At 37.1% G+C, this 26,400-nt stretch overlaps 2 protein-coding genes, 1 long non-coding RNA gene and 1 pseudogene across 3 annotated transcripts; 3 read left to right on the forward strand and 1 right to left on the reverse strand.

The window, feature by feature from the left end:
- Positions 1–1,362: 1,362 nt before the first annotated feature.
- Positions 1,363–2,785, forward strand: LOC133737362 (uncharacterized). Its single transcript, XR_009859833.1, has 2 exons — positions 1,363–2,041; positions 2,623–2,785. It is a non-coding gene; the product is annotated as an uncharacterized LOC133737362 (long non-coding RNA).
- Positions 2,786–5,560: 2,775 nt separating this feature from the next.
- Positions 5,561–8,948, forward strand: LOC133724901 (COBRA-like protein 1; annotated as a pseudogene).
- Positions 8,949–9,292: 344 nt separating this feature from the next.
- Positions 9,293–16,124, forward strand: LOC133724900 (sec1 family domain-containing protein MIP3). The gene is made up of 7 exons (XM_062151807.1): positions 9,293–9,457; positions 9,561–9,704; positions 10,773–10,922; positions 12,854–13,360; positions 13,878–15,434; positions 15,513–15,581; positions 15,883–16,124. Exons 1-7 carry the CDS (start codon positions 9,410–9,412, stop codon positions 16,009–16,011), a joined length of 2,604 nt encoding a protein of 867 aa, XP_062007791.1. The 5' UTR covers positions 9,293–9,409; the 3' UTR covers positions 16,012–16,124.
- A 6,862-nt stretch (positions 16,125–22,986) lies between these two features.
- LOC133727956 (uncharacterized) lies at positions 22,987–23,920 on the reverse strand. Its single transcript, XM_062155379.1, has 2 exons — positions 23,899–23,920; positions 22,987–23,579 (listed from the first exon to the last, which is right to left on the reverse strand). The coding sequence occupies exons 1-2, from the start codon at positions 23,918–23,920 to the stop codon at positions 22,987–22,989; spliced, it is 615 nt and encodes a 204-aa protein (XP_062011363.1).
- Between the last annotated feature and the right edge of the window lie 2,480 nt (positions 23,921–26,400).

Consider the following 26,400-nt stretch of genomic DNA (forward strand, 5'->3'; position numbering starts at 1 on the left):
TTTTTGAGAAAACAAGTACAATAGTTGGGTAATATCTTGTTAATAGAAGCAGGTTAACATTACAGATGGATGTAATTTTTGTAGTGTTTTCTTGCTGAAAAGAAAGAAGAATGAAAAAAAAAAGTTTTATTGAGTAGTTATACATGTCTATTGCGGGGCAATAATATGATTATTGGGAGGGGGGGGGCAATAATATGCATATAAATTGATCAATTGTGCCTGTAGTGTATTCATTTTGGTTTTGGGAGTTTATGCAATTCACTGGAGGGCAATAATATGATTATTAGGAGGCAAAAATATGCGTATTGGGGGGCAATAATATGATTATTGGGGGGGGGGCAATAATATGGTTACTGGGTATTATTATGGGCAATAAATTCAGACGCCGGAATCCGGTCACCGGTCGCCGGAGTCCGGTCATCGGTCGCCGGCGTTGGGTCACCAGTGGCCAGAATCCGCTACCGGAGTCAAGCAAGGTCTCCAATGACTTCTTTCTCAAAGTGACAAAGAAGGAGAGGGCAAAATTGTCCCAAAAATAAATAAAAATGAATTAAAAAATACTTAATTGGGTATTAGGGAAATAATCTCTTAGAGTGTTTGGGTAAGTGGGCAATCTCTTAGAGTGTTTGGGTATGTGGGCAATTTTTAAGCTAAAATTGGGTAAATGATCATTTCCCCAACAATTTATCTATTTAATATTTAAAAGAAATTAATAAATTGTCTTTAATCTCTGCCACTAAAAGATATCCAATCTAATGGACAACATTTAAGTATAATCTTTAGTAAAAAATAGATGTCATGGATCGGATCCGCCCCTTTTGTTAAAGAATATATATAATAAATTGTCTTTACTCTCAGCCACTAATAGATATCTAATCTAATTGACAAGATTAAGAGCATAATCTTACCTATAAAATAGGGTCATGGTACCACCCCCTTTATTAACAAAAAAATAAAATAATTTGTCTTTAATCTCAGTCACTAGTAGATATCAGTCACTAGTAGATATCTAATCTAATGAACGAGATTTAGAGTATAATCTTACCTATAAAATAGGTGGCCACAAATCTGCCCCGTTTAATATACCAAAAAAAAAAAAAAAATCACATTGAATCCACAATATAAGCATAAATAACATATAGTACCTTCTGAGATAGATTTTTTCTTTAAATTTTATATATGGTTTCTTATTGAAAGTGAAAACAAAGTATTGATTCTTTTATATGACTTTGATCATTATATCTGTAACTTATATGTTTTACATACTCTAGATGTTTTATTGTTGGTTTTTAAAGTTGGGCACTGGTAGATTCATGAGACAACCATAACAGAATGAGTACAAATACATATATGTTCTGATTAGTATTTACTACAGCATTAGGTTGTTGTCTTTAAAGAAAACTTAGGTCTGAACTAGTTTGGATGAAGCCGTCCAAACTATCTGATGCAGCGCAATATCCACATGACACATTGATGCAGGACAGAAGCTGGAAGCAGGGGCGGATCCATTCACAGACTAGGCAAGCCCGTCTGAGATTTTGAAGCCCCAAAAAAAAAAAATAGATGTATGGGTTTTTTTTTTTTTTTTTTTTTTTTTTTTTTTTTTTTTTTTAATAGGGGTTTGTGTTTGTCGAGACAAAGCCCAGTCCCCTGAGTCACTCTCTGTCTCTCTCGGTCTCATCGAGACATCGCTATTCGCTACGACGCAGTCGACGACTCGAGTCACTCGACGCTACGGAGACCGGAGTCTCACTCATCGAGACTAGGGCACTAGGCGACGGCCGACAAACTCTCACTCAGTCACTCTATCCGGACTCCGGCTACCGACGATGAGTCATCGAGAATAGGCGACGGACTCTCACTCAGTCACTCTCTCCCACTTCCTCCTCCTCTCGCTGCCTGCGGCTCAGCCGGCTCTCCCGACTCCTAGTCCACTCATCGACTACGGATCTACGATTCTACGGCCTATTCGAAGTTTCACCACTAGACTTCGTCGTCTCCATTCTCCAACTCTCCATCTCCGACTACACGTCTACACCAGGTGAGGTACTCTTTCTTTTTCGCTCGCAGCTCGCTATCTGATTCTGATCTCTGAATCTAGTTCCTCTTAATCAAACCGATTCGTTACTAATTTGATTCAGTAAAATTGGGGATTTTGTTGAAATTAGGGCTCTGATAGTCTGATTTATAGAGGATTGCCTGCGGTAGTCAAATTAGGTATGTGAATGTGTGATTGAGACTGAAAGATTGTGGCTTTTCTGGGTTATTGGATTTTGGGGTTGAAAGTTAGTGTGTGGATTTGGGTATGCATGATCAAAAATAGAAATTTTTTCACTTTTAGTGGTGTTTGGGGTGCTTTACGGCTTTACCCATTTCAGCTATCTCCTTTTTAAGATTGAACTGGGTATTTGGAATGGGTGATCTACTGATGTTGAAAGTTTCTTAGTGAATCAAAGCTTTACGATTCTAACTTTGTGTTTTCATTGGCTTGAATGCTTGGATTTGGGTTGAAATTTGGGGTCTTCATTTGGGTGTGACAAGAAAGATAATGTTGGCTTTCATTTTGTTTAATACTTTAACTGATGAACTGATCAAGGAGTTGCTTTGTTTAATTTTGTGCAGGATGGAAGTACCTCTTGTATTGCATTGCACGTTTATTTGTTGTTGATTTTGCTTTTTAGTTTTGTATAGATATACATTTGAGGGGTAAGGCTCACTACGTCCCCCCTGACTAGGTGTACATTTTTTTTTAAATTAATAAAATTCTCTCACACCGTTGAGATTCTCCATAATATATATATATATATATATATATATATATATATATATATATATATATATATATATATTTTGTTTAAGAAGTCCAGCCCGTCCAAGGTTCCAATCCTGGATCCGCCATTGGCTAGAAGGTTCTGATTTACTGGTGATTAGGGTAAAAAGACGTTAGAGAGGACATCCCAACAATAACACAGGAGAACAAAGAGATAATCGCAGTAGGATTATCATAAGTATTTGAGTTCTAGGGGATGAAAATTACAAGAGGAAACCTATATATTCTGATAATATGATCAAATGTAGATACAAAGATTTAAACTTAGCTATTTATACTAGGTTATGACACCCCTTATACAGACCAGAAATTAATACAAACAGCAAAAATATAAAAAGACAAATACAACAATAAACGATAATAAAACCCCAATTCAATTTAGGGAAGTCTTTTTGGATGCTACTGCATCAACTCCACCGGGTTGGGAAGAACTTGACCCCAGCGAGAAAACCTAAACTGCAGCATATATCTCTGGATCAAGCCTTTTCAAGTCTTCTTCAGCAACCCAAGAACTCTCCCTAGCATGCTTACCCAACCACTTCACTAGGAATTGCCTATATTGGTTGCCTCTCCTGATTTCACCTCCTTGACGTCTAATGCATCTTCAATAACATCAGGTTGTGCTTTAAGAAGTTGAATTTGTGTCTTTGTTGAAACTGGTTCACTATCCAAGCCTGCAAAGGCATACAGAACCGACACATTGAATATTGGACTAATTTGAAGCTCAGATGGCAACTGTCCTATGTAAACATTTGAGCTAGTTTACTGTCCTATGTAAACATTTGAGCTAGTTTTCTTCAGCACCTTTGCATGGCCAAAATTTCTCTGATTTCAGCTTATGGTACGTACCGTTAGGGAATTTGTCCCACCTCAAATGCACCAAAACCATGTGCCCTTCTTCAAATTCTTTCACTCTTTGGTGTTTGTTAGCTGTTGATGCATAAGACTCATTGCTAGCCTTCATCTGCCAATGCTCCAAAACTTCTTCGTGCGCCTTCTTGATATGATCTGCAAATGCTACTCCACCATCACTAACTCTTGCCTCTTGGGGTAGTGGAACTAGATCAAGAACATGCTGGGGTTTTAAATCCATATGCAGCCTCAAAAGGGTGTTATCTTTGTAAATCTATTCACTGAATTATTATATGCAAATTCAGATTGTGGTATAATTTCATTGCACATCTTCACATGGCTTCCAACAAGGCATCTCAGCATGTTTCCCATGCTTCGGTTTGACCGTCTGTTTGGGGATGACATGTGCTAGAATATTTCAATTCAGTTCCAAACTTTCTCCACAATGTCCTCCAAAATGACCTGTAAACTTGACGTATCTATCAGAGACAATAGAGCTTGGCACACCATGTAGTCTCACCACTTCTTTGAAAAACAAATCGCCAACATGTGTAGCATCAGCGGTCTTTGAACAAGGTATGAAATGTGCCATTTTAGAGAACGATCCACAACCACAAAAATGCTATCATTTCCCTTTGCTGTTTTGGGCGTCCTAACACGAAATCCATGCCAATATGAACCCAAGGAGCTTTCGCCACTGGCAATGGAGTGTACAAACCGGTGTTCTGGGAGGTACCCTTCCTAAATTGACAATCTTGACACTGTCTGAACCAGCCTACTCACATCCTCATACATCCCAGACCAATAGTATCGATCAGTCACCATGATAGTGTTTTATACCTACCAAAATGTCCTTCTAACCCATTCCCATGAAGCTTTCTTACGATTTACTTATGTAAAGAGCCCTCTAGAATACTCAGCAAGTTTCCTTTAAATAAGTACCCGTCATGCATCTTAAATGACATCATCTTCCAACCTGTAGGACTTTTAATTTCAGCAATTATAGAACTGAAATATGGATCAGTAGCATACTGATTTTTCTGTTCCTCAAACCCACCAATCTGATTATTCATCACATTCAACATTGGTGTCCTACGACTTAAAGCATCTGCAACTTTATTGAACTCACCGGTCTTGTACTTAATAGAAAAATTAAACTTCCGGAGGTATGAGCTCCATTTGGCATGGCGCGTTTTACTTCTTTGGGAGTTGAAGTACCTCAAGGACTGGTGGTCTGTTTATAGGGGAGATAGTGCTCCCAATGTTGTATGGCACAAACCATAGCATAAAGCTCTAGATCATATGTAGAGTAGCGGTTTGTTTACTTCTCACTGAAAAATTTCACTGGTTTTCCTTCCTGACTCAAAAACAGACCCTATTCTCACATGCAATGCATCACACTTAACAGTAAATAGTTTCTCAAAATTTGGTAATTTGAGCACTAGAGCTTCCATCATCAGCTTCTTGCTTCTTCAAAAGCGCTTTGTGCTGAGTTTGCCACTCAAAAGCAGCACACTTCAAATAGTTGATTGTCTCATAATATAACTGAATTTGTGAATAAACCTTCTGTAGAATGATGCCAAACCATGAAAACTGCTAACATCGCCCAAAGATTTAGGTACTGGCCGTTTCTTGATGGCTTCTACTTTATCGGGGTCAGCTTGCAAATTATCTGCTGAAACAACAAAACCAAGAAATACAACTTTCTTGCACAGGAAAGAGCACTTCTTGAGGTTTATAAACAGTTTCTCCTTATGGAGAACCTCCATAACTTGTCGTAGGTGGACTAAATGCTCCTTTTCAGATTGGCTATCAATATATCATCAAAATAAGCAACAACAAATGAGCCCAAGAAAGATTTGAGTACCTCTGTCATAAGTCGCACAAATGTGCTAGCAGCATTAGAGAGTCTCAGCCACTCATAAAGCCCATTCGGTGTTTTGAAAGCCGTCTTCCATTCATCACCACTCCTTATCCGAATATGATGATTTCCTTTCCTGAAGTCAGTTTTAGAGAAAACCTAGATCCCACCAACATATCAAGCGTGTATTCAAGGCGAGGAGTTGGAAATTTGTATATTGTAATCTTGTTGATAGCATGACTATCCACACACATCCTCCATGACCCATCTTTTTTAGGCGTTACTAATGCAGGAACTGCAGAAGGACTCTTGCTTTCTCACACAAACCCCTTAACAATCAAGTCTTCCGGTTGCCTTTGTATCCCATCCCGTTGTGTGTGGGCAGCATCCTATATGCAGGCAGGTTTGGCAAAGCTTCACCTGGTACTATATCAATTGCATGCTGGGTGGTAACTCATTACCAACCGCCTCCTTTGATTCATCTTAATGGCTTCTGAAAGATTTTAAGGGTCATTTCTGGTCATTTTCAATATCATGGGATCTTGTTTTTGGCTGTCTGCTTCTCATATACTTACTATAGTTGTGAAGTTTCTTTGACTCGGTTTAGTTTGGGCTCTGAAATCTGTTCAGGCACTGTTACAAAATTTAGTTTTCATAAGATAGTCATAACAAACTTGTGTTAGAACTTAGAACTCATTCCATGTAGTCTCTTTTGCTAAACAAATTTGGATTCTTTTTCCCTTTACAGTTTGTGAGATAGCAGGCTTTAATCAGTTTGTTATAGCTTTGCATATAAAAACATTTATTGTTTAAAGATAATTATGATTCTGAAAATATTATATGCTCGTGCATGATTTATATTATAATTACACAGTTTAGTTTGCATAAAATGATATGGGTGGCAGGTTTGTGATGAATTCTCAGTTTTCTAAAAAAATTGTTGTTTTGTTCGGTGAGTGACGAGGAACACATTTTTGCTATGCTACTAATATAATACTTGGTACTTGCTTGGTATTCTGCCCCAGCCTAGCTGAGGAAGAATTACAGGGCATAAAACATATGCTGATTCGTGCCGGGCATGGCTCAAAAAGTTTTTTTTTTTTTTTTTTTTTTTTTTGTGACAAATGGTAGTGGCAGAACTTACATGTCTAGAACTCTTGTGTTTATGGCTTTATCAAAGAACTATTTGAATAATGTTATTTGAATTGTGTAGGCTATTGTACTATAAAGAATTATCAGATGTACCGACACATCGAAGCACCGGGATGGAGATTGGGTTGGTCGTGGGTGAGAGGTGAGGTACTTTGGGCTATGATGGGCGCCGAAACGACCGAGAGGGGAGACTGCTCCAGATTTGGAGGAGGAGTAGATGGCCCTCCGCATTGCTGTGATAGGAGTCCGAAGGTGGTGGACTTGCTTCCTGGTACGCAATACAACCAGCAGATCTCTCAGTGCTGCAGAGGGGGAATCTTGGGTTCAATGGTCCAGGACCAAGCAGCCGGTGCAAGCATGTTCCAGATGACGGTGGGTGCTGCTGGTACCACTAAGAAGACTGTCAGGCGACCCAAGAATTTCACACTGGAAGCGCCCGGACCTGGATATACTTGTGGTCCAGCACGCGTTGTGGATCCCACAAGATATCCCTCTGCTGATAGGAGGAGACACACTCAAGCTCTTGGTAAGTGGCATGGTAGTTATATACTTATATTACTACTTTATATTACTACTTTAAAGCATATTTATAAAATCTCTAAATAATGGTTACTTTTCCCTTGTGGTAGTGACTAGTGAGCTGGAATGTGATCTGCACGTATTCACAGTTCCTTGCTTCAGCAACACCTACTTGTTGCGTGTCTCTCTCCTCTTTTTACAGTAAGATGTTGGTGAGCTGCCGTACCTGTGCTTGTGGCTGCAAGGGCAACCCCGGCCGCTGTACAGGGTTAGTCCTGATTATATGATTTCATGCAGTTTCTTGCTGGTTTAGAATGAGTTTCTGGGTACTTTTCATATTCTTCCTATAGTGTGCAGACTATCAAATTAGTTCTGGGCTTGAAAACTATTGTAGGCAAACTATGATTTGCAATTAAATATTTTAATCAACCATTAATTTTTGACGCCAAATTCAAATTAGCATACCAAGTCTAGTCTATAGTTTAAAATTTAAAGGAATAAAAAAATTGCATCCCTTCTGAGTTTGATTTCCTATCAACTTGGGTTGTTGGTAAAGGTCAGGAGAGAAGAAGAGAAAGATAGGAAAGAGAGGGAGATGAGATGAGGATTTTCTTTGTTTTTCCATCATTAGTTTTGGGGTTCTTATTATAACGAGGAAAAAAAAAATGAACAGCATCAACAATGAAAGTGACGAAATTGAATGAATTTGGAGAATGCAGCTGTCCTGTTAATTTTAAGTAAATTCTTCTTTAATTTTTTTTTTCCTGTGAAGAATTTCATAGTTTCTTTTTCTCTCCCTTTTTATTTATTTATGTATTATGGATGATCTGTTTTGTTGTTAATATTGATACTTGTTTGCAGGCCAAATTCTCCAGATTTATCTCCAGCTCCTCGTCCAGTGTACGAGCCATATGTGTCCAGTGCGAGTCCACTGGCACATTAAGCTCAACTACAAGGAGTATTGGAGGGTTAAAATTAGCGTAACCAATTTCAATTACAAGATGAACTATACTCAGTGGAATCTGGTTGTGCAACATCCCAACTTCAACAACAAGTTATAGCTTCAATTCCCATTCATTAGGTCCCTATGGTGATATAAGTAAGTATAATATTGCTCCTCACAGTCAATTTTGTAATGTCTCTACCTTTTATTCACAGAATATTCTGACTGCAATTTGTGCTTGTGCAGATGATACAACTATGTTTTGGGGACTTGAGTATTTCAACGACATGCTCTTGGAAGCTGGTCTTGAAGGAAACGTGCGGTCGGATATTCTTTTTGGGAAGAGCAAATCCAGTTTTACATTTGCAAATGGATGGGCTTTCCCTCGAAGGATTTATTTTAACGGCGACGAATGTGTTATGCCCCCTGTTGATGTCTACCCAAGGCTGCCAAGCAGTAGTCGGAAACCAACCAGTTGTGTACTTCATGCAGCCGTCACCTGCATTTTGACATTACTATGTTTAGCTATGAGTGTCTGCCAATGAAGTTAAGCTGGCTTCAAGAGCATCAAGACGAAGAAGGCTGAAGATTTAGTGTGCTATGTATGTGAATTTGGTTAGGCTGATCTGTTGGTGCAAGTCTACGGAAATTGGAAAATAATGTTGTCTCAACAGAAACTATAATAAGTCATTGACTAGTAACTTGTTTGGCATTGATGTCCTTTAAACATTTCCAACCATGTCTTGTTGAAACCTAAAGTTTTATATATATATGATATTCAGTTTTCAGGTCATGCCATTTCCTTTTGCTAAGAAGAGTTTGTAAATATGAAGAAGAACATATGGGAGGGGCCTCAAGAGATGTTCCTTGAAGGTGAAAAGTATATATGTTCAGTTTTAAGGAGAAATGTTTGCCTTGAAAATTTGGGTTCTCAACCGGCAACGAGCGAAGCATGTGTAAACTAGTTTCCGGACCCTGAGAATGAAACAGCATTTGAGGAAAGCCTTCTCTACATACAGTAGAGTAGTAAAACAAAGCAAAACCAGTAAAACTGTAAAAATGTTAAAAAGGTAAAATTTAATATCGAAACTGGAATGACGAAATAAACCCTTCATCGAACGCGTCTGCAAACAAAGACTGGTCACAGGTCTTGATGGTTCGGAGCTTACAAATAGTGAGTGAGTAGAATTAAGAATTGTGAGTTGCGAACGAATTGAATCCGTAAGATAATTGTTGAGATGATTTTATAAACATGGCTTTGGTCGACGTCACCAAATCTTGCCTCGATTCAATTAGCCAGGTACCTCCCTCCCTCCCTTTCAATTCAATTCAATGATGTTCGCGTTCTGTATTGATTTTTCATCAATCCTTTTGCTACTGACATTGCCTATTTTATGTTTTAGATATCGGAGCAAATTGAAGGTTCTGTTCTTTACCTAGATGCTGGATCTACAGAGAGTTTCCAGTACATTGGAGCATTTCCTCTCTTACTCAACCATGGAGTTCGTGCCATTTGCAGTTTGGAAAATATGTCTTCTCTTGATGCGGTAAGCTGCTGCTGCTTCTTTTTTTTTTTTTTTTTTTTGGCCTAAATATGAGTTGTTTCATGCATCTTATAAAATGTGGGGAAAAAACAATCAGGTTCTGATTGGAAACGACCGTATAAGTTGTATGTTGAGCAAATTATCCCTTCTCTTTCAAGCAAGGCGCTTTCTTTTAGGATTATATGGTAGGGAGCTGATATTGGGACTTTGTTGTTTTACGTAAAATCTCTAGGATGTAAAGTATGGTCTTGAGAAAAATGTCCTCTAGGAAAAATGGTATTATTATGTTATTTGGATCACTGAAGATAGTTTCCAATTCTGGTGCATTGAAGCAGAAACTTGTTTATTATCCTTGTTCTCTTCCGTTTCTGCTGTCAGATATTGCTTGCACTAAAACCATGCATGTCCAAAATTTGTGCACACGAGTCGAAACAGATGACTCACACCATGGACCCTAACTAAATAGGACATCAGACTTGGTCGTCTCTCGTACCTTATGAATCAATTCAACTTCACATCATAACAATTTTAAGATCTCTCCTCCTCTGCCATCCACCTTCTCGTCATCTCCTCACAACAGTTTTAAGGAGCTAAATAACAGTATTGTTTATGCTGCAAGAGGTTTCAAGTGTTGATATGGAGTTTTTTTTTTTTCACCACCTTAGTGAGCCTTTTATTTTACTTGACCATGTTATCTTCTGGTCAAACCTGAGGATCATGTTGCCTATGGCCGGCCGGTATTCCATGAGAAGTGGAGCGTTGAGACATACCTTTTATTTCACTCCAGATACTGTGAAGTGCTGTTGATGAAACTTTCATTTATTTCTTTTCACTACTTTTACTGTTATAGGACTGGCATAAATCTAAACATCTAATGACAGAATATTAAAATATAAATGACTGCACAGTTAGGGATAAGCAGGAACCATGATTGTGAACAATGAATAGTGCAGAATCAAATTCTAGTCCTCTTTTTCTTGCAATTATGTTTATAGAGGCAACTGGACATTATGTTCCAGTCTGGATTCTTGATCCCTTTTTCTTACTGATATATGTGTTCTGTTGTTCCAGGTAGTTGATTGGAATGCAAATTCTGATCCTGATAGGAAAGTCGTGGTGGTAACAACTCGTTTGCTAAGTGATGCACATCGATATATATTACGTTGTCTTAGCACTCATCCAGCTGTCCATTGTTGTACTATATTCACATCTATCTCAGAGGTACGTCTTTGGAGTTACAGCTTTTGGACTGATATAGTGTTCACTTTTTATTTTTTTTTATACTCGGCTTGTCACTTCTCTACTAGTGTTTTGTAGTAGATTTAGTATTTATCTTATGTTTGAAATAAAATAGTCAGGCCTATCATTTTCAAAAGTTGAAAGCTTTTTCTGTCTTCAAAATGCAAATCATATTGGAAAAAGTATGTTCTCAGTCTCTTTTCAAGGCTTTACAAATTATTAGTAAGTTACTATGGTTATGAGCTCGTTGATATCCTTGCTGGAAAGATGCTTATTAAGCTTCAATGCATTAATTGAGTTTCACATCTATTTTTGTTTTTATTCTTTTTGCAATCCATTGAAATGTGCAAGTAGGAATGCTGACGCAGTGCATTAGATGCTGTTAACGTATTTAGTAGGACTGTAGGAGGCAAGAACTTCATTAAAAATGGGAAAACCAAGTTCAAAATCTGTTAGACAAGAAGTCCACCAGAACCAAGCCAGCTATAAAACAGCGAGGAGCTGTTAACGTCAGATTAAAAAGTAGCCACCAAGATTTTCTCTTCATATATTTAAAGCCTGGAAATATATGTTAGTTATTTTTAGTTGCACATCGATTGCAAAAAAGTTAATTTTCAGCGCTGCCTCATCAAGTTTTTTGATTAAGTTCGCTTGAGAAGTAATGTTATGATAACCTCTTTTTTCTTCTGGGGAGGGGGCAAATGTTGCTGGGAGTAATACTAATACATTTTGAATTGATTTCTTTTGACACAATTCTGTCTCTGGCCAATTTGATGAATGTTTGATCACTTTAGCGCCTGCTGGAGCTACATTAGATTCTAAATGAACTTGCCGCTACTCTCATATTTCTAATTTTTCTCTTTTGTTTGAAATCCTATAATGTCAATAGTGTTGTATGAACATATGTAGCTGGACAACAACTGTAGGAATGAGCAGCTGTTGACAAGAGCTGTGATATATGGGCATTCTTTTGTTTATTTGCAGACATTTTTAGGAATTGGACTATGTGAACAGAAAACAATTTCTTATTAAACTTTTCACTCAAAATTGTATAAACTTTAGATATATTCAGCAAACCTTTTTATGTTACTTGTGGTTTTTCTTAATTGATTAGATTGATTGACCTGTTGTTTTCTTATAAAAAATAATACATTTGATTTTTTTTTTTCCAGACTCTGAAGTAAAGACTCTTGAATTTGAATGAAAAGAGGTTCCCTAGCAGTGGACATAGAATAAGACTATGTTTAGTGGATTGATTATTGCATTTTATTTCTCAGGACAGATAACTACTACAAAGGGAAAAATTTTAGTGTTATACGGTAACTAGTTTAGATGCCTTTTCACCTCCGGACTTATCACCTTTCTGCTCTCACTTTGTTCACTAACTGTTCCTTGCTAGTCATGGTGATCTAGGTATTTTGGATCTTGTCTAATGCTATGGGTTGTCTACAGTGTCTTTAATTTTCTATATTTCATTTCTCAAAAGGTTCAAAACTTTCTGTTGCCCCAATAGGATGGTTATTGATCTGAGTATCTGACATTCCGGAAAATACCTTTTGTATTGCCTTCTATATACATCTGTTTCGTCCACATGGTTCAGCCACTTCACATGACGAATTTATTTTTGCTATAACACTGAAAACTACTGCATGCAGAATCTGGTTCTTGGACTTCAATCTGTTAAAGCATTAACAAGTAAAACTTTGATGAATGCAAATGTTGTCATTATATGCATTGAGATATTTTTCTTCCATCATGTTTGCACTGCAAATGCCGAGTATTCCATGCTGATGATTGAGTTCGCATGCATGGGAGCCCTGAGCTCATCTTTACAGATTTTCATGCAGATAAACAAAAACAATATAGTACTGATGTTTGCATAATTGTCTTAGAGATTGCTTTAGTGATTGCAGATAGCCCATTCAGCATATCCTGATTCACCTCTGGGACCAGATGCATTTCATGAATATGAATCCTTGCTTGTCCAAGATTATGAGGAACTTATCAAGAAAGGTGTAAAGAAACCCTTACAGCCGGGTGTTAGCAACTTCAAGGATAATATAGATTTAGGAGATGAAGGACGGTCACAACTTGCTCCGAGTGAAGAGGACATATCTCACCCCCAAGCTAGTTCAACTGCAAGAGATTCCTATGGAGAGAATCTGATTGCTGATACAGAAGTAGGGAAAAATTTGGTTGTTTCTGTGCGTCACTTCCCAATGATTATCTGTCCTTTTTCACCAAGAGTCTTTGTTTTACCTCCAGAGGGATCAGTTGCTGAAGCATACTTATCAGCTAAACATGAGGATGCCCTTAGTCCTGGATTACCCTCCTTAAGTACTGGGTTGCTTTCTGATGGTGATGATATTCCTCCTGGGGCAACTCTTACAGCAAATTTTCTTTACCATTTTGCGGCCAAGGTACTATGCCTGCCACCTTTTCTCCATATCCAGTTTTAAGTTACTCACATTCATGTTTCTGTTATGTACATATTTGGTTGTCTTCAAACCTATATTGCACCACTATTACTCTAGACTTAGAAATGATGACTCAACGTCACAGCTTATACCCACTGGAGTTTCTGGAATTCTGTAGTATTAAAAACAAATAACTAAATGTCCACATGGTCACTTTACATGATATACAGGATTCTTTAATATCAACTTAATTCCTGCCAAAAAGTTCAATATATTAATTTTGGATATGTACTTCGGTCTTTTATGCTAGAGATGGAATGAATTCATGTATCATATGTATCAATTTTCCACTAAAAATGAAAAAGGTAATATGAAGTAAGTCGGAAGATAATTTAAAACGTATTGATCACTAGCCATTATACTGTATGGTAACACCATGAATTAATTAGTTTAGTTGTGCATAATTTGTTGTTGTTATTTAGTGTACCCTGGCTAAGATTTGTTTTACCTAATTCTGTAGTTGGACCTGAAGATGGAGATATTTTCACTTGGTGATCTCTCAAAAACTGTGGGGAAGATGTTGACAGACATGTCAAGTCTTTATGATGTTGGTCGCCGTAAACGATCAGCAGGGCTATTACTCATTGACCGTACACTAGATCTTCTTACTCCATGCTGTCATGGAGATTCACTTGTTGACCGTGTGTTTTCATCCTTGCCTCGTAGGGAAAATACAGCATCCTATACTCAAATAAAAACCTCAAAAAGCCAACTAAAACAGGGCCCTTCAAACCTGGAACGTGCTTCTCTTGATGTTCAGATACCACTTGCTAAAATTCTAAGTGAAGAAGATTGCAAGATAGAGAACTTTCGGCTATTAGAAAGCATTGAAGCTTTTCTATGTGGGTGGGATTCTGGAAACTCTGCTTCTCAAGTTTTAGATCTGAGCAATCTCAAGAACAAAATTCATGATGAGAAGCTTCCCCAGTTAGAGAATGAGCTTCTAAGAGGGTCTCTTGTGTCCACTGAAAGTTTTCGAGGAACACCATATTTGGAAACTCTACTAGATAGGAAAACCAAAGATGGGACCATACTAGTAAAGAAGTGGCTTCAAGAAGCTCTTCGTCGGGAAAATATCTCTGTGAATGTGAAATCCCGTCCTGGTTTTGCTACAAAGTCAGAGTTGCAAGCTATGACAAAAGCACTGGCCAAATCCCAGTCATCTCTACTGAAAAACAAAGGAATTATTCAGTTGGCAGCGGCCGTACTGGCTGCACTTGATGAATCTCATTCATCCAGATGGGAAGCATTTAGCAATGCAGAGAAAATATTAAGTGTAAGTGCTGAAGACACAAGCCAGAGTCTTGCTGTGCAAATTGGTGATTTTATTAATAAGAGTGCTTTGTTGGGATTGCATGGACAGAAGAATGGAAAATTTGGGGTCTCCCAAGGGGTACTTTCTTTTCAGGATACTTTGTATCTTATGATTTCTGGATATATATTAGCTGGTGAGAATTTCCCAACAGCTGGGAATGATGGCCCCTTTTCTTGGCAAGAGGAGCAACTATTGAAAGATTCTATTGTTGAAGCAATTCTTGAAAACCCTTCAATAGCAAAACTGAAGTTTCTTCATGGCCTAATGGAAGAGCTTGAGACCAACTTAAGCAGGATCAAATCAGAGGAAAGCAAGGGGACATCCTCAGATCAAATAGATATCGATGATCTTGATGACGATCAGTGGGGTAAATGGGGTGATGAAGATGTTGATGATACAAATAACAGTAAAGAGAAAGTGTATGATGACATGCAGCTGAAGTTGGAGTTGCGTGATAGGGTGGATAACCTTTTCAAATTCCTTCACAAGTTATCCAGTTTGAAGAGTCGAAACATACCATTGAAGGATGGGGCTTTAGATTCGGACAATAATTTCAGCGGAGATCCATATGCTAGTAGAGGATTACTTTATAAGCTTCTAACACGGGTATTAAGCAAGAATGATGTTCCTGGTTTGGAGTATCACTCTTCTACTGTGGGGCAACTATTTAAAAGTGGCTTCAGAAGATTTGGCCTTGGGCAGGTAAATTCTAGTCCCTTGTCTAGATTTTGGTTCAGTGCTTGATGGATGCTTAATACCTTCTTTTCTGATTTTCTTTAGGCAAAACCAAGTTTAGCCGATCAAAATGTCATCCTTGTATTTGTTATTGGGGGCATCAATGGTGTGGAGGTTTGTGTTCTTAAACTCTTGTACCTTATTTTTTCGTTCTCTTTTTTTGTGTTCACCACAACATATTTCCTTTTGAAACCTACTTTTTACTGAACCTTTCCTGTTGAGTATTTTTTTTTTTTTTTTTTTTTTAAATAAGAGCATTTTTATACATTTGGCAATTGGCATGTTATGATATCGGTCTAGTTCATTTAACTTTCCACAAGGAGATTTAATTAATGCATTAGTTCCTTTTAAAAAAAAGTGGATATCATGATTGAATCAGAAAATTAACATGACATGGTGCTTAATGTATAACCAGGTTCGCGAAGCTCAAGAGGCATTATCTGAAAGTGGAAGACCGGATATAGAAATGATTCTTGGTGGAACAACTCTCCTAACTCCTGACGACATGCTTGACTTGCTACTGGGGAAATCTAGTTATTTTTGATGGTTTTATAGTCTGGAATACGATAAAATCCCATAGAGAGAGCAAAATAGGTGTAATGTATTGTATTGTTGGCTACTATTTCAGGAGCAATAAATCTTTTGTTTTTCTTTGAACGGATAGAGTGCATATCATTGATTATATTTTCAGCTGTGCAGCCTGTGCTTTATATGCTGAAATCAAACTAGGTAGTTCAATAAGTGGAGCAATGAAGAAAAGGAGATAAACATGTTGAACTACCCCATATATGGTCAAGGCCTCTTTTTCATATGGGGTAGAGGAAGGGGATGCCTGGGACACTTCAGTTCACTGGAGCTAGACATGTTGATAGCTCCCTCACTGCATGATATCTCAACTACCTCTGACGTTAAAACACAAAATGTTTTAAATTCAAAAACAAAACAGCCATATCACCAGAAACCTCATGTTCATCACAAGAACACAAACCTATAAAATTACCCAAAACATAAACCCATAAGTGACTCACAAGGCCACACTGAATCGAAAGAGGCACGCTGGCAATTCCAACAAAAATAAAATACCTCAGCCTAATATCAAAAGCAAAAACTAAAATCCCACCAAAGCCACATGCAAAATGGGGAAAACGATAACCGTCATTGATCAAATTATTCATATTCCTCCAGGTTTTGATGGCTGTGGTGAAGATGTTCAGATTTGGGGACACACTTCCTGTGGTTCTTTTAGTGTCAAAAACATTTGGGGACACACTTCCTGTGGTTCTTTCAGTGTCAAATCTGCTTATGGTATGTTCTTTGATTCTCATTGTCATACTAATTTCTCCATGGAAATTCATATGGAAAATGCATTTACGCCCTAAATTGAAAACCTTTGTTGGGACTCTGTCATGGCAAACTTGTAAACTGAAAATAAACTCTAAAGATCATACAATTGCATATTATATAAACACAACAAACATACAAAACAAGGATAGCACATCAATCATGGTACAAGTACATAAAGAGAACAATCTGTGGATGTCTTGCAGGCTGAAGACCAATACCAGCTTGAGATGAAAATGAGCCCATTGCTGAAGAACAAGAATTTCTGGAATAACAAGAGCTTATGTGATTCTCTCAATAACTCGCAACTATCTATGGGGCTAGATTACCTGAAGGCTCGTAATAGGAGAGGTCACAGGGACCTTGTATATATAGTGAACAGATCAATTAGAGTCCTCCCCAAGAGGCTTACGTAGTCTACTCAAACTGCTGCACTTGTTTATCTGATGATATTTACTTGGTTACCAAGTTATTTGGACTTCTTCTTATGTTTGTGTGATTCTTATCACAAACATAATTATACAAAGACTAGGAATCATAGTTCATCTCGGATAACTCATGCTGCAAGTTATAACACGTTGTCATATCTTAAGGAGAATTGTATTCGTGTTCAAATTTGTTCTTACAATCTCCCACTTGAATATTTATACAATTCACAATGACAAGAATGTTATCTGAATCAGCTTCAGTAATCCCTGAAGTGTGCACAGAGATGAAAAATGCTCCAAGAATCCAATCAAATCTCAGTCAATGCAAATACATGATGACGAACTGCAGGAAAAATCAAGTTTGGAAAACTTAACCACCCTGCAATTACAGACACCATGTACCTACACCACATGAGACACAAAACTCACTTAATATATATATGATGCTAATGTACAGAATCATCAATTGATGCATCAAAATATGGTCCTCACTATGGTTCAATGTGCGAGAACCTTATCAATCAGTCATTTAACACTTTAAATAACTCGATCAACATAAACATCTGATTCAAGTTATACATTTTCCAGAATGTATACATAAATTGTAAGTATCACAAGAATCAAGACAGCAAACAAAAAACTGCAGTAATCAATAACCTGATCAGAAAAGCAAATGAACAGAATTTTATTGACTGATAAAATTCAAATGATAACTAAAACAAAATCAGTTCTCAAGAACAAAATCGAACTAAAGAAAATCATAAACTCAGAATTTTGAAAACAAAATTTCCACATCAAGAACTCCCACTCAAAGCTGTAATGCTCCTACTAAGTCTCTGCATCCAAAGTTGGTAGAATGCCGATGTTCTTGGCATGAGTCTGAAAAGCCACAATGGTCAGAGGTTTAGTGAAGGGATCTGCCAACTGTTTTAAGGTGTGTATTTTCACTATCTCCTGCTCCTTATGCTTAACTCTTTCTCTGACACTGTAGTACTTTAGGTCTATATGCTTAGAGTTGGTAGACCTCTTATTATTCTTCGTAAAATACACTATAGCAGAATTGTCACAATGAATTCTCAAAGGCCTATCAACGATAGAGCTAACCAGTTTGGTTTGTTCCAGAAAATTTTTCAACCACAGACCTTGACAAGTTGCCTCATAAATGGCAATATATTCTGCCATCATGGTAGAGGTGGCTGTCTGAGTTTGTTTGACACTTTTCCAGGCTATAGCACCCCCAGCTAACATAAACACATATCCTGAGGTTGACTTTCCAGAATCAGAGTATTGACCTGCAAAGTCTGCATCCGAGTATCCTTCTACTTCAAGCTCATTTACTCTTCTATAAACCAAACAATAATTCTTGGTTTTCTGTAAATATCTCAAGACTTTCTTTCCTGAAATCCAGTGCTCATGGCCTGGATTGGATTGAAACCTTGTTAAAATGCCTACTGCATAGGCTAAATCTGGCCTTGTGCAGACTTGAGCATACGTTAGGCTACCTACAAGTCTGGAATAAGGTTTATCTTCTAATTCGAGCTCATTTCTAGGACACTGACTCTTATTCAACTTATCACCTTTAGACATTGGAACATGTCCTAAAGAACAATTTTGCATATCAAATCTCTTCAACACTTTGGAGATGTTACTTTTCTGAGATAGTCCCAAAAGATGCTTAGTTCTATCTCTGTGTATTTCTATTCCCAAGACATATGACGCTTCCTGCAAATCTTTCATATCAAAGTGATTTGATAGAAAGATTTTAGTGTCATGCAATAAACCATTGTCAGTGCTAGCAAGTAGAATGTCATCCACATAGAGAACAAGAAAAATAAAATGCCTGCCACTTGTCTTCATATAAACGCACTCATCAACTAGATTTTCAGTAAAGCCAAAAGAACTTATCACAGAGTCAAATTTGAGATACCATTGCCTAGAGGCCTGTTTTAATCCATATATCGACTTATTTAGCTTGCACACCAAGTATTCATTTCCAGGTTCCACAAAACCCTCGGGCTGTTTCATGTAAATTTCCTCATCTAAATCACCATTTAGAAGGGCTGTTTTTACATCCATTTGATGTAACTCCATGTCATAATGAGCTACTAGAGCCATTATGATCCTAAAAGCATTCTTTGTAGAAACCGGGGAAAAAGTTTCATTAAAGTCTATTCCTTCCTTTTGTGTGAATCCTTTGGCCACAAGCCTAGCTTTATACCTTTCTATGGAACCATTTGCACACCTCTTGGTTTTAAAAACCCACTTGCAGCTTATTGCCTTTTGGTTCTTAACTAGTTCTACTAATTCCCATACTTCATTGTCATACATAGACTAAATTTCAGCTTGCATTACCTCATGCCACATCACACTCTCATGACTTTCAACTGCCTGTTTATAACTTAAGGGATCATTGTCATCAGAAATTCTAAATCAGCTTCTTGTAAATAAATTTCATACTCTTGAGGGTTGATGGCAGGTTTTTTGATTCTCTCAGATCTTCTCAATACCTGATTGTTATTTTCTACTTCAGGTTGCGCTACAACTACATCTTCCATGTTATCAGATTGTGGATCAGCTTCTTGAGCTACATTAGTTTGGTGTTTGTCATTTTGAAGCGTTTCTACAGCTGCAGTTTGTGGGTGTGAAACAGGTTTAGTGTTAACATCGAGACTCAAGGGCTATGCAAGCAACAAATCTGGTTCATCTTCCGAAATCTCTTGAAATTCAAGCTCTAAGTCCTCATAGGCATGTGTATGATTTATTTTATCCAGGAAAACAGCTCTATTTGTTTCTATAATTTTGGTATTGTGGCTGGGACAATAAAATTATAGCCAAAAGGCCTCTCAGGATAACCGACAAAATAAGCTGATATGGTTTTGAGGTCTAATTTTCCAGCTTGAGGGTTATAAGCTCTAGCTTCAGCTTTGCATCCCCAAACGTGTATGTTGTTTACACTAGGCTTTTTGTTCTTCCACAGCTCATAAGGTGTCCTGGGAACAGTTTTGCTAGGTGTTCGGTTGATCAAATAATTGGCAGTTTTTAAAGCTTCTCCCTAAAGAAATCTAGGCAAGCCTGTCGTACACATCATACTCCTAATCATGTTAAGAAGGGATATGTTTCTTCTCTCGGGAATGCCATTTGACTCAGGTGTGCCACTCAGGTGTGGTATTTGGGCTTGAATTCCATTTTTTTCTGAGTATAAATAAAAAGGGCCTTTCTGCTGTCCTGCCTCAGTATATCTACCATAGTATTCTCCTCCCCTATCAGACCTTACTGCTTTTATTTGCTTCCCCAACTCCTTTTCTACTTCTATTCTGTAAATGATAAACTTCTCAAAAGCTTGGGATTTTTCCAATAAATAAATGTAGCAGAATCTGGTTGCATCATCTATGAAGGTAATGAAGTACCTATTTCCACATATAGTTCTATTGGCAAATGTTCCACATATGTCAGTGTGGATGAGCTGCAGGGGTTCAGTGTCTCTATTTGTGCTCTTCTTTCTAGACTTAGTTAATTTTCCCTTAGGGCCCTGTTTGTTAGCCAAGAAATCAAATCTGGAATGTGAAATAGTTTCCCATTCCATTAAATTGTCATGTTTGGTTAAGTCATAAGTCTGGAAAGGAAAGTAAAATAAATGAGTTGACCGGAGTTCAATTCCATAAAAGAGGCGGAATAGAAATACCATCTAGGGTGTGGTATTTCAATTCCTTCATTCAATGGAATTGAAAATTTACTTGTTTAGCCCTTCATAAAATCTAGTCAATTAATAATTCTTATCTCCACTCATTCATTTTAATCTTCCATATTTAATTCGATTGGGCATTATTGGAAAATCATTAACAAATCAATTCTCTCAAACCATTTTCTAATCTCAAGTCTTGAATCCTTCCAAACACCACAAATGGAAATGCTAAATCAATTCCATTCCATCCTTGAAAGGAAAATTAGTACAATTCATTTTCCCACTGTAACATTCCGGTCAACCAAACGGGGCCTTAATGCATTCAATACAACTATACAAGTATCAAAATCAGACCAGTCCAATTCCGGTAAAAGAATTTCTTTTTCCATTTTTTCAATGTTACTTTTGAAATGTGTGCAAGTCTCCTGTGCCAAAGATAATCAGATTTTTCACTAATTTTTTTTTCTTGTTTAAACTGTTTCTTTCATTTTCAATCGACAAAAAATCTTGTGGCAGAGACCAATCAAGCATTCAATAGTTATCAACAAAAGAAGCAAAAGCAAGATAACCAGAAGCATGGGAGATTTTTATTCCTTCAAATTTGATGAAAAAAGTACATCCTTTCCTAACCAAAAGAGCTACTGAAATTAACTTCCTCTTCATAGAGGGAATATAAAAAACATTTTTCAAAACATAACTAAGGCCTGATCCTAAAGAAAGCTTGACTATGCCTACTGCCTTCACAGCCACTCCCATGCCGTTTCCTACTGAGATGTTTAACTCACTTCTCTTTGGGGCCCTCTTTGTTAGAAAGTCTTGCACACAATTAGTAATATGAATAGGTGAAGCTGTATCCAAAAACCAGGAACTAGATGAACTATCTACTGCATTAACCTCAATAGAGAAAAATGAACTAAGACACTGTGAAAATACTAGGACGAAACGTGTTTTCTGGGTATCGGGGATTGATAGGTACGTTGCAATCCTTACTGGGCAGAAACCAAAAATAACACCGAACACACAACTTTTGGTTACGTAGTGAAAACCTCAAATTTGTGATTAAAAACACTGTGGGGCTCTTGCTCTTGAGAACCCAAAATCAAATCAATTCACTAATGATGAAGGATACGTTTCTTTACAAACACAATTAGCACTGTTCTCGGCTACAATCACTAGACTGACTAATGAGGTGTTGTCTTGAACCTTGATTGCCTTCTTCACTTGAATGATCTGCAACTATCGCTCTTCATGCATCAACACCTTCTCTACTGATCTCGAGAGAACCAATGCACATGTATGAATTATCAATGAAACACTTTGATACGGAACAAGTGTTTCAACGCTCCTATGCGACTCTTACTCAACAAACAAGAAGAACAACAATTCTTGCGTCTAAGTCATACAAAAATGAACGCACTCTTTCTGAATATATTAAGGAGAGAACAAATCCTTGATAATCACGACTTAACCCTAATTAGACTCTTAAAAGGAAAGATATTTTAATAAAAGATATCCAATTAAAAATAAACAAATCCTAAAACGTTTAGGACTTCAATAACATGATTTTACCAGTTGGAATATATTTGGAAATATCTTTGTAAAATAAAATCTTAAAGCTGAAATATACTTTCCAAAATCGAACTCCCTAAAACGCAGAACTAACTCGAGGATTGCAACACATGTTGCAATCCCAGTGCATATGCTGACTCATGAGATGCAATTACCTTTAGGAGTTCTCCGAGACCAGTTTGTAGGCTTCTTCAATGTTTTGTATGAGAATGCCAACACACCAAGTACAAACCTTGTACCTACACTTACCCTTCTTTATGAGCCAATCCTTGAAACCCTTGCAGTTCTTCTTAATATGCCCCTCTTTCTTACAAACGAAGCATTTAAAATTTCCAGGCCTTTTACCCTTGCCTACATCCTTTTTAGGAGCAAGTTTTGGTGACTTAACCCCACAGGTTCCCTCAACCAAAGCTACTGCAGTGCTAGAACCCCTTGCACTAAACCCTCCAGACTTTCACTTTTTCTTCTGTTTGCCCACAAGATTAACAGTAATGGCTCCCTAACTCTTAAGCAACTCTTCTTCTTGCACACATATGGCTATAAGCTCATTCAAATCCCACTGTTCCTTCTGAGCAAAATAAGCAGTTCTTAGAGGTGCAAAACTAGCAGGAAGATGTTTGAAGCAAACGTGGATGATATAAGCATCAGGTAGGACAACATTCAAGTCTCCAAGTCTAGTGGTGGTTCGGATAATATCTATATTAAGCTCTCTAACACTACCTGCAGGATCATACTGGGTCCCAGTCAACTTGTCTAAGAGCAAGTGAATCTCAGCCTTCTCATTCTGGATAAATTTCTGACCAATGGCAGTCATATATTCTAAGGCAGTTTCTGGTTCAGCAACACTACCTCTTACTATGGGTGACATGGTCTGCTTTAAGATTAATTTGGTCATCCTGTCAGTCCTCTCCCATTCTCTATATTTCACATGGTCCAAATCAGTGCTTTGGTCATCTGGGATAGGCTGAGGCTCTCTCAAACAGATATCAATACCCAGAAGGCCAAGGTACAGTTCTACGTTCTCTTTCCACTTGTTGAAGTTTGAGCCATTCAAAGGCTCAATGTTAGACAAAGAATATCCATAGTTCAAAGCTGTAAGACAACAAAAATAAAGATTTTAGTTTTCTGTTAAAGCTGAAAATTTTTGTTGGAGAAAACAAGTACACACATGTTTGCATAATAGGTTATTTGTCCATTTGGGGATTAATGTGATATGATTAGTGAGTGGCAGGCTATCCACAGGAATTATTACTATTTTTATTTTTTTTTATCTTAAGAACTATCTTTATTAAAAAAAAAAAAAAAAAAATGTTTGCATAATAGTGCATCAAGTATCAAACAAAACAAGAATGAAAACATTCATCACAGAAAACACAAAATTCCCCAAAAGTACATACAATGAGAACTTTACCTGTTGGCAAAAAGATAATCATTTATTGAAAATTTTCTTAATTGTAAAACTGAAAGTTTAGGAACTAAGGCATCACTGAACAGTCAACACATGTTTGCAAGAAGAAAAATCAGATCACTGAATATAGTCCCTAAAAATTCATGGTACACTGTTTTGATTTTAAGAACATAAAAGTTAATCATTCTGTTGAAGATACATTCACATTCCAAAAATCAAAGACACAATTTTGGTTTTGCAACTAAATGATTAACAAGACTAATATCATGACAGGTTGATGTTACAACATATATCAAAACATAATTTTGCAATCCAGAACCAATAGTTGCCGCTGCAAGTTTTAGTATGAAACACAACCATTCTTTATATCAGAATTTTAGTGAACAAGACACATGAAGGTTACTGGGAGATTTTCTTGTTCAAATATAAATTCCATCAAGCAATCAACATAGATATATGTATAAAATTCATGCATAACACAAAACACAAACGAGCAATGGCACCAAAACATCATTTAATCATAACCATTCCAACAAGTCAGCAAAGTCAAAATTCATATGATCAAGCAATCAAAAAGTGAATTTCATCCGGTCACGTTCTACTCTATCCTACGTGCACGCCGGGAATGCATTCTAGGGTTCTTGCTCATAATCACAATTTAGTTCATGTAAAGTTTCAGTTTTTGAAAAGAAGAAACATATCGGGACGCTCCTGCGCTGCAATTAGAGTTAATCACAAACATATATATATAGCTATATATATGTACAGAAAGATTCGAAGACATATACAAACTTGGTTCCTTGAATCAATTGCAATTAGAGCACAAAATCAACGGAATCAAAATTCTTTCTCTATAAACCCAAAATCCCCAAAATAGAAGACTGAAGAGAGGAGACTGTTCTAACGGCCATTCTGGGATTAAACTAAACGTGCTTTTGCGCATTGGCTTGATAAAAAGGCTTTTGTATGGTCTATATTGGGTCCATTAAGGTTATGGCCTAGTTCTGGAAAAACAAACATCCTGCTCATGAACAAACAATATACGTACATGCATATAGCAATAACACCCTTAATTTTGTAAAACTTAATCCGGTTTATTAACATGCAATTCATGCTCTGATACCAATTGTAAACGGAAAATAAACTCTAAAGATCATACAATTGCATATTATATAAACACAACAAACATACAAAACAAGAATAGCACATCAATCATGGTACAAGTACATAAAGAGAACAATCTGTGGATGTCTTGCAGGCTGAAGATCAATACCAGCTTGAGATGAAAAGGAGGCCATTGCTGAAGAACAAGAATTTTTGGAATAACAAGAGCTTCTGTGATTCCCTCAATAACTCGCAACTATCTATGGGGCTAGATTACCTGAAGGCTTGTAACAAGAGAGGTCACAGGGACCTTGTATATATAGTGAACAGATCAATTAGAGTCCTCCCCGTAAGAGGCTTATGTAGTCTACTCAAACTGCTACACTATATGTTTATCTGATGATATTTACTTGGTTACCAAGTTATTTGGACTTCTTCTTATGTTTGTGTGATTCTTATCACTAACATAATTATACAAAGACTATGAATCATAGTTCATCTCGGATAACTCATGCTGCAAGTTATAACACGTTGTCATATCTTAAGGAGAATTGTATTCGTGTTCAAATTTGTTCTTACAAAACTTTTAACCAATGTCCAGAGAGCAAAAAGAAATCTTACTAGAGATGATTCTTGTCCCATCTATCATACTGGAACTGAATCTTTAGTTCATCTTTTTAGATATTGCCCTGCCATTCAATTTATCTGGAACTCTATTAATCTTCCTCCTGCTATTGCAAATACGTTCTCCATGAGTTGGATTGGATGGATTAAAGCTCATCTTCGTAGCAATATTAATTTTGACATGGATATTCAGTGGCGTTCCTTCTTTGTGTTTATCTGTTGGTTTATCTGGAAATGGAGAAATAAACTCATTTTTTATTCAAGTTTTCATTATCCTCATTCTCCTAATATTCTCATATCTAATGCTGCAAGGGAATGGTGCCAGCCCAAGCTACGCGATCTTTGATCGCAAATTATTGTTTAAATATGCTAAATTGGTCTAAACCATATGTTTGTGTTTTTAAACTCAAACGTTGATGGCTCTAGAAGTGGCAATTCTGGGAAAATTGGTGCAGGTGGTGTCATTCGAAACTCTTAATGGGAGTTGAATCAAAGGTTTTCAAGCCAATTTGGGTATAGGGGAAGTTCTTCATGCCGAATCATGGGGCATGTACTACTGTCTAAAGTATGCTCTTAACTATGGAATTAGTATGTTGGAGATCGAAACTAATTCGGCTATTGGTTAAACTTATGACTGACAGTGATATATTCTTGCATCCCCTTGGCTCTAGCTCTTATCTCTTGCTGCAAAAACCTGATTGCTCAGTTTCAATCTGTGTCTCTGAAACACGTTTATAGAGAATGCAATGTTGTCGCTGATTGTCTTGCAAAGAATAG

Source organism: Rosa rugosa, chromosome 1, assembly GCF_958449725.1.
Source record: "Rosa rugosa chromosome 1, drRosRugo1.1, whole genome shotgun sequence".
In the NCBI taxonomy this organism is placed as follows: Eukaryota; Viridiplantae; Streptophyta; class Magnoliopsida; order Rosales; family Rosaceae; genus Rosa; species Rosa rugosa.

Coding starts and splice junctions, on each gene's coding strand:
- LOC133724900 (XM_062151807.1), top strand. CDS start 9,410: ATGGCTTTGGTCGACGTCACCAAATCTTGCCTCGATTCAATTAGCCAG. Junction 9,458..9,560: donor GCCTCGATTCAATTAGCCAG/GTACCTCCCTCC, acceptor TTTATGTTTTAG/ATATCGGAGCAAATTGAAGG. Junction 10,923..12,853: donor TATTCACATCTATCTCAGAG/GTACGTCTTTGG, acceptor TAGTGATTGCAG/ATAGCCCATTCAGCATATCC.
- LOC133727956 (XM_062155379.1), bottom strand. CDS start 23,920: ATGATTATCTTTTTGCCAACAG. Junction 23,580..23,898: donor GATTATCTTTTTGCCAACAG/GTAAAGTTCTCA, acceptor GTTGTCTTACAG/CTTTGAACTATGGATATTCT.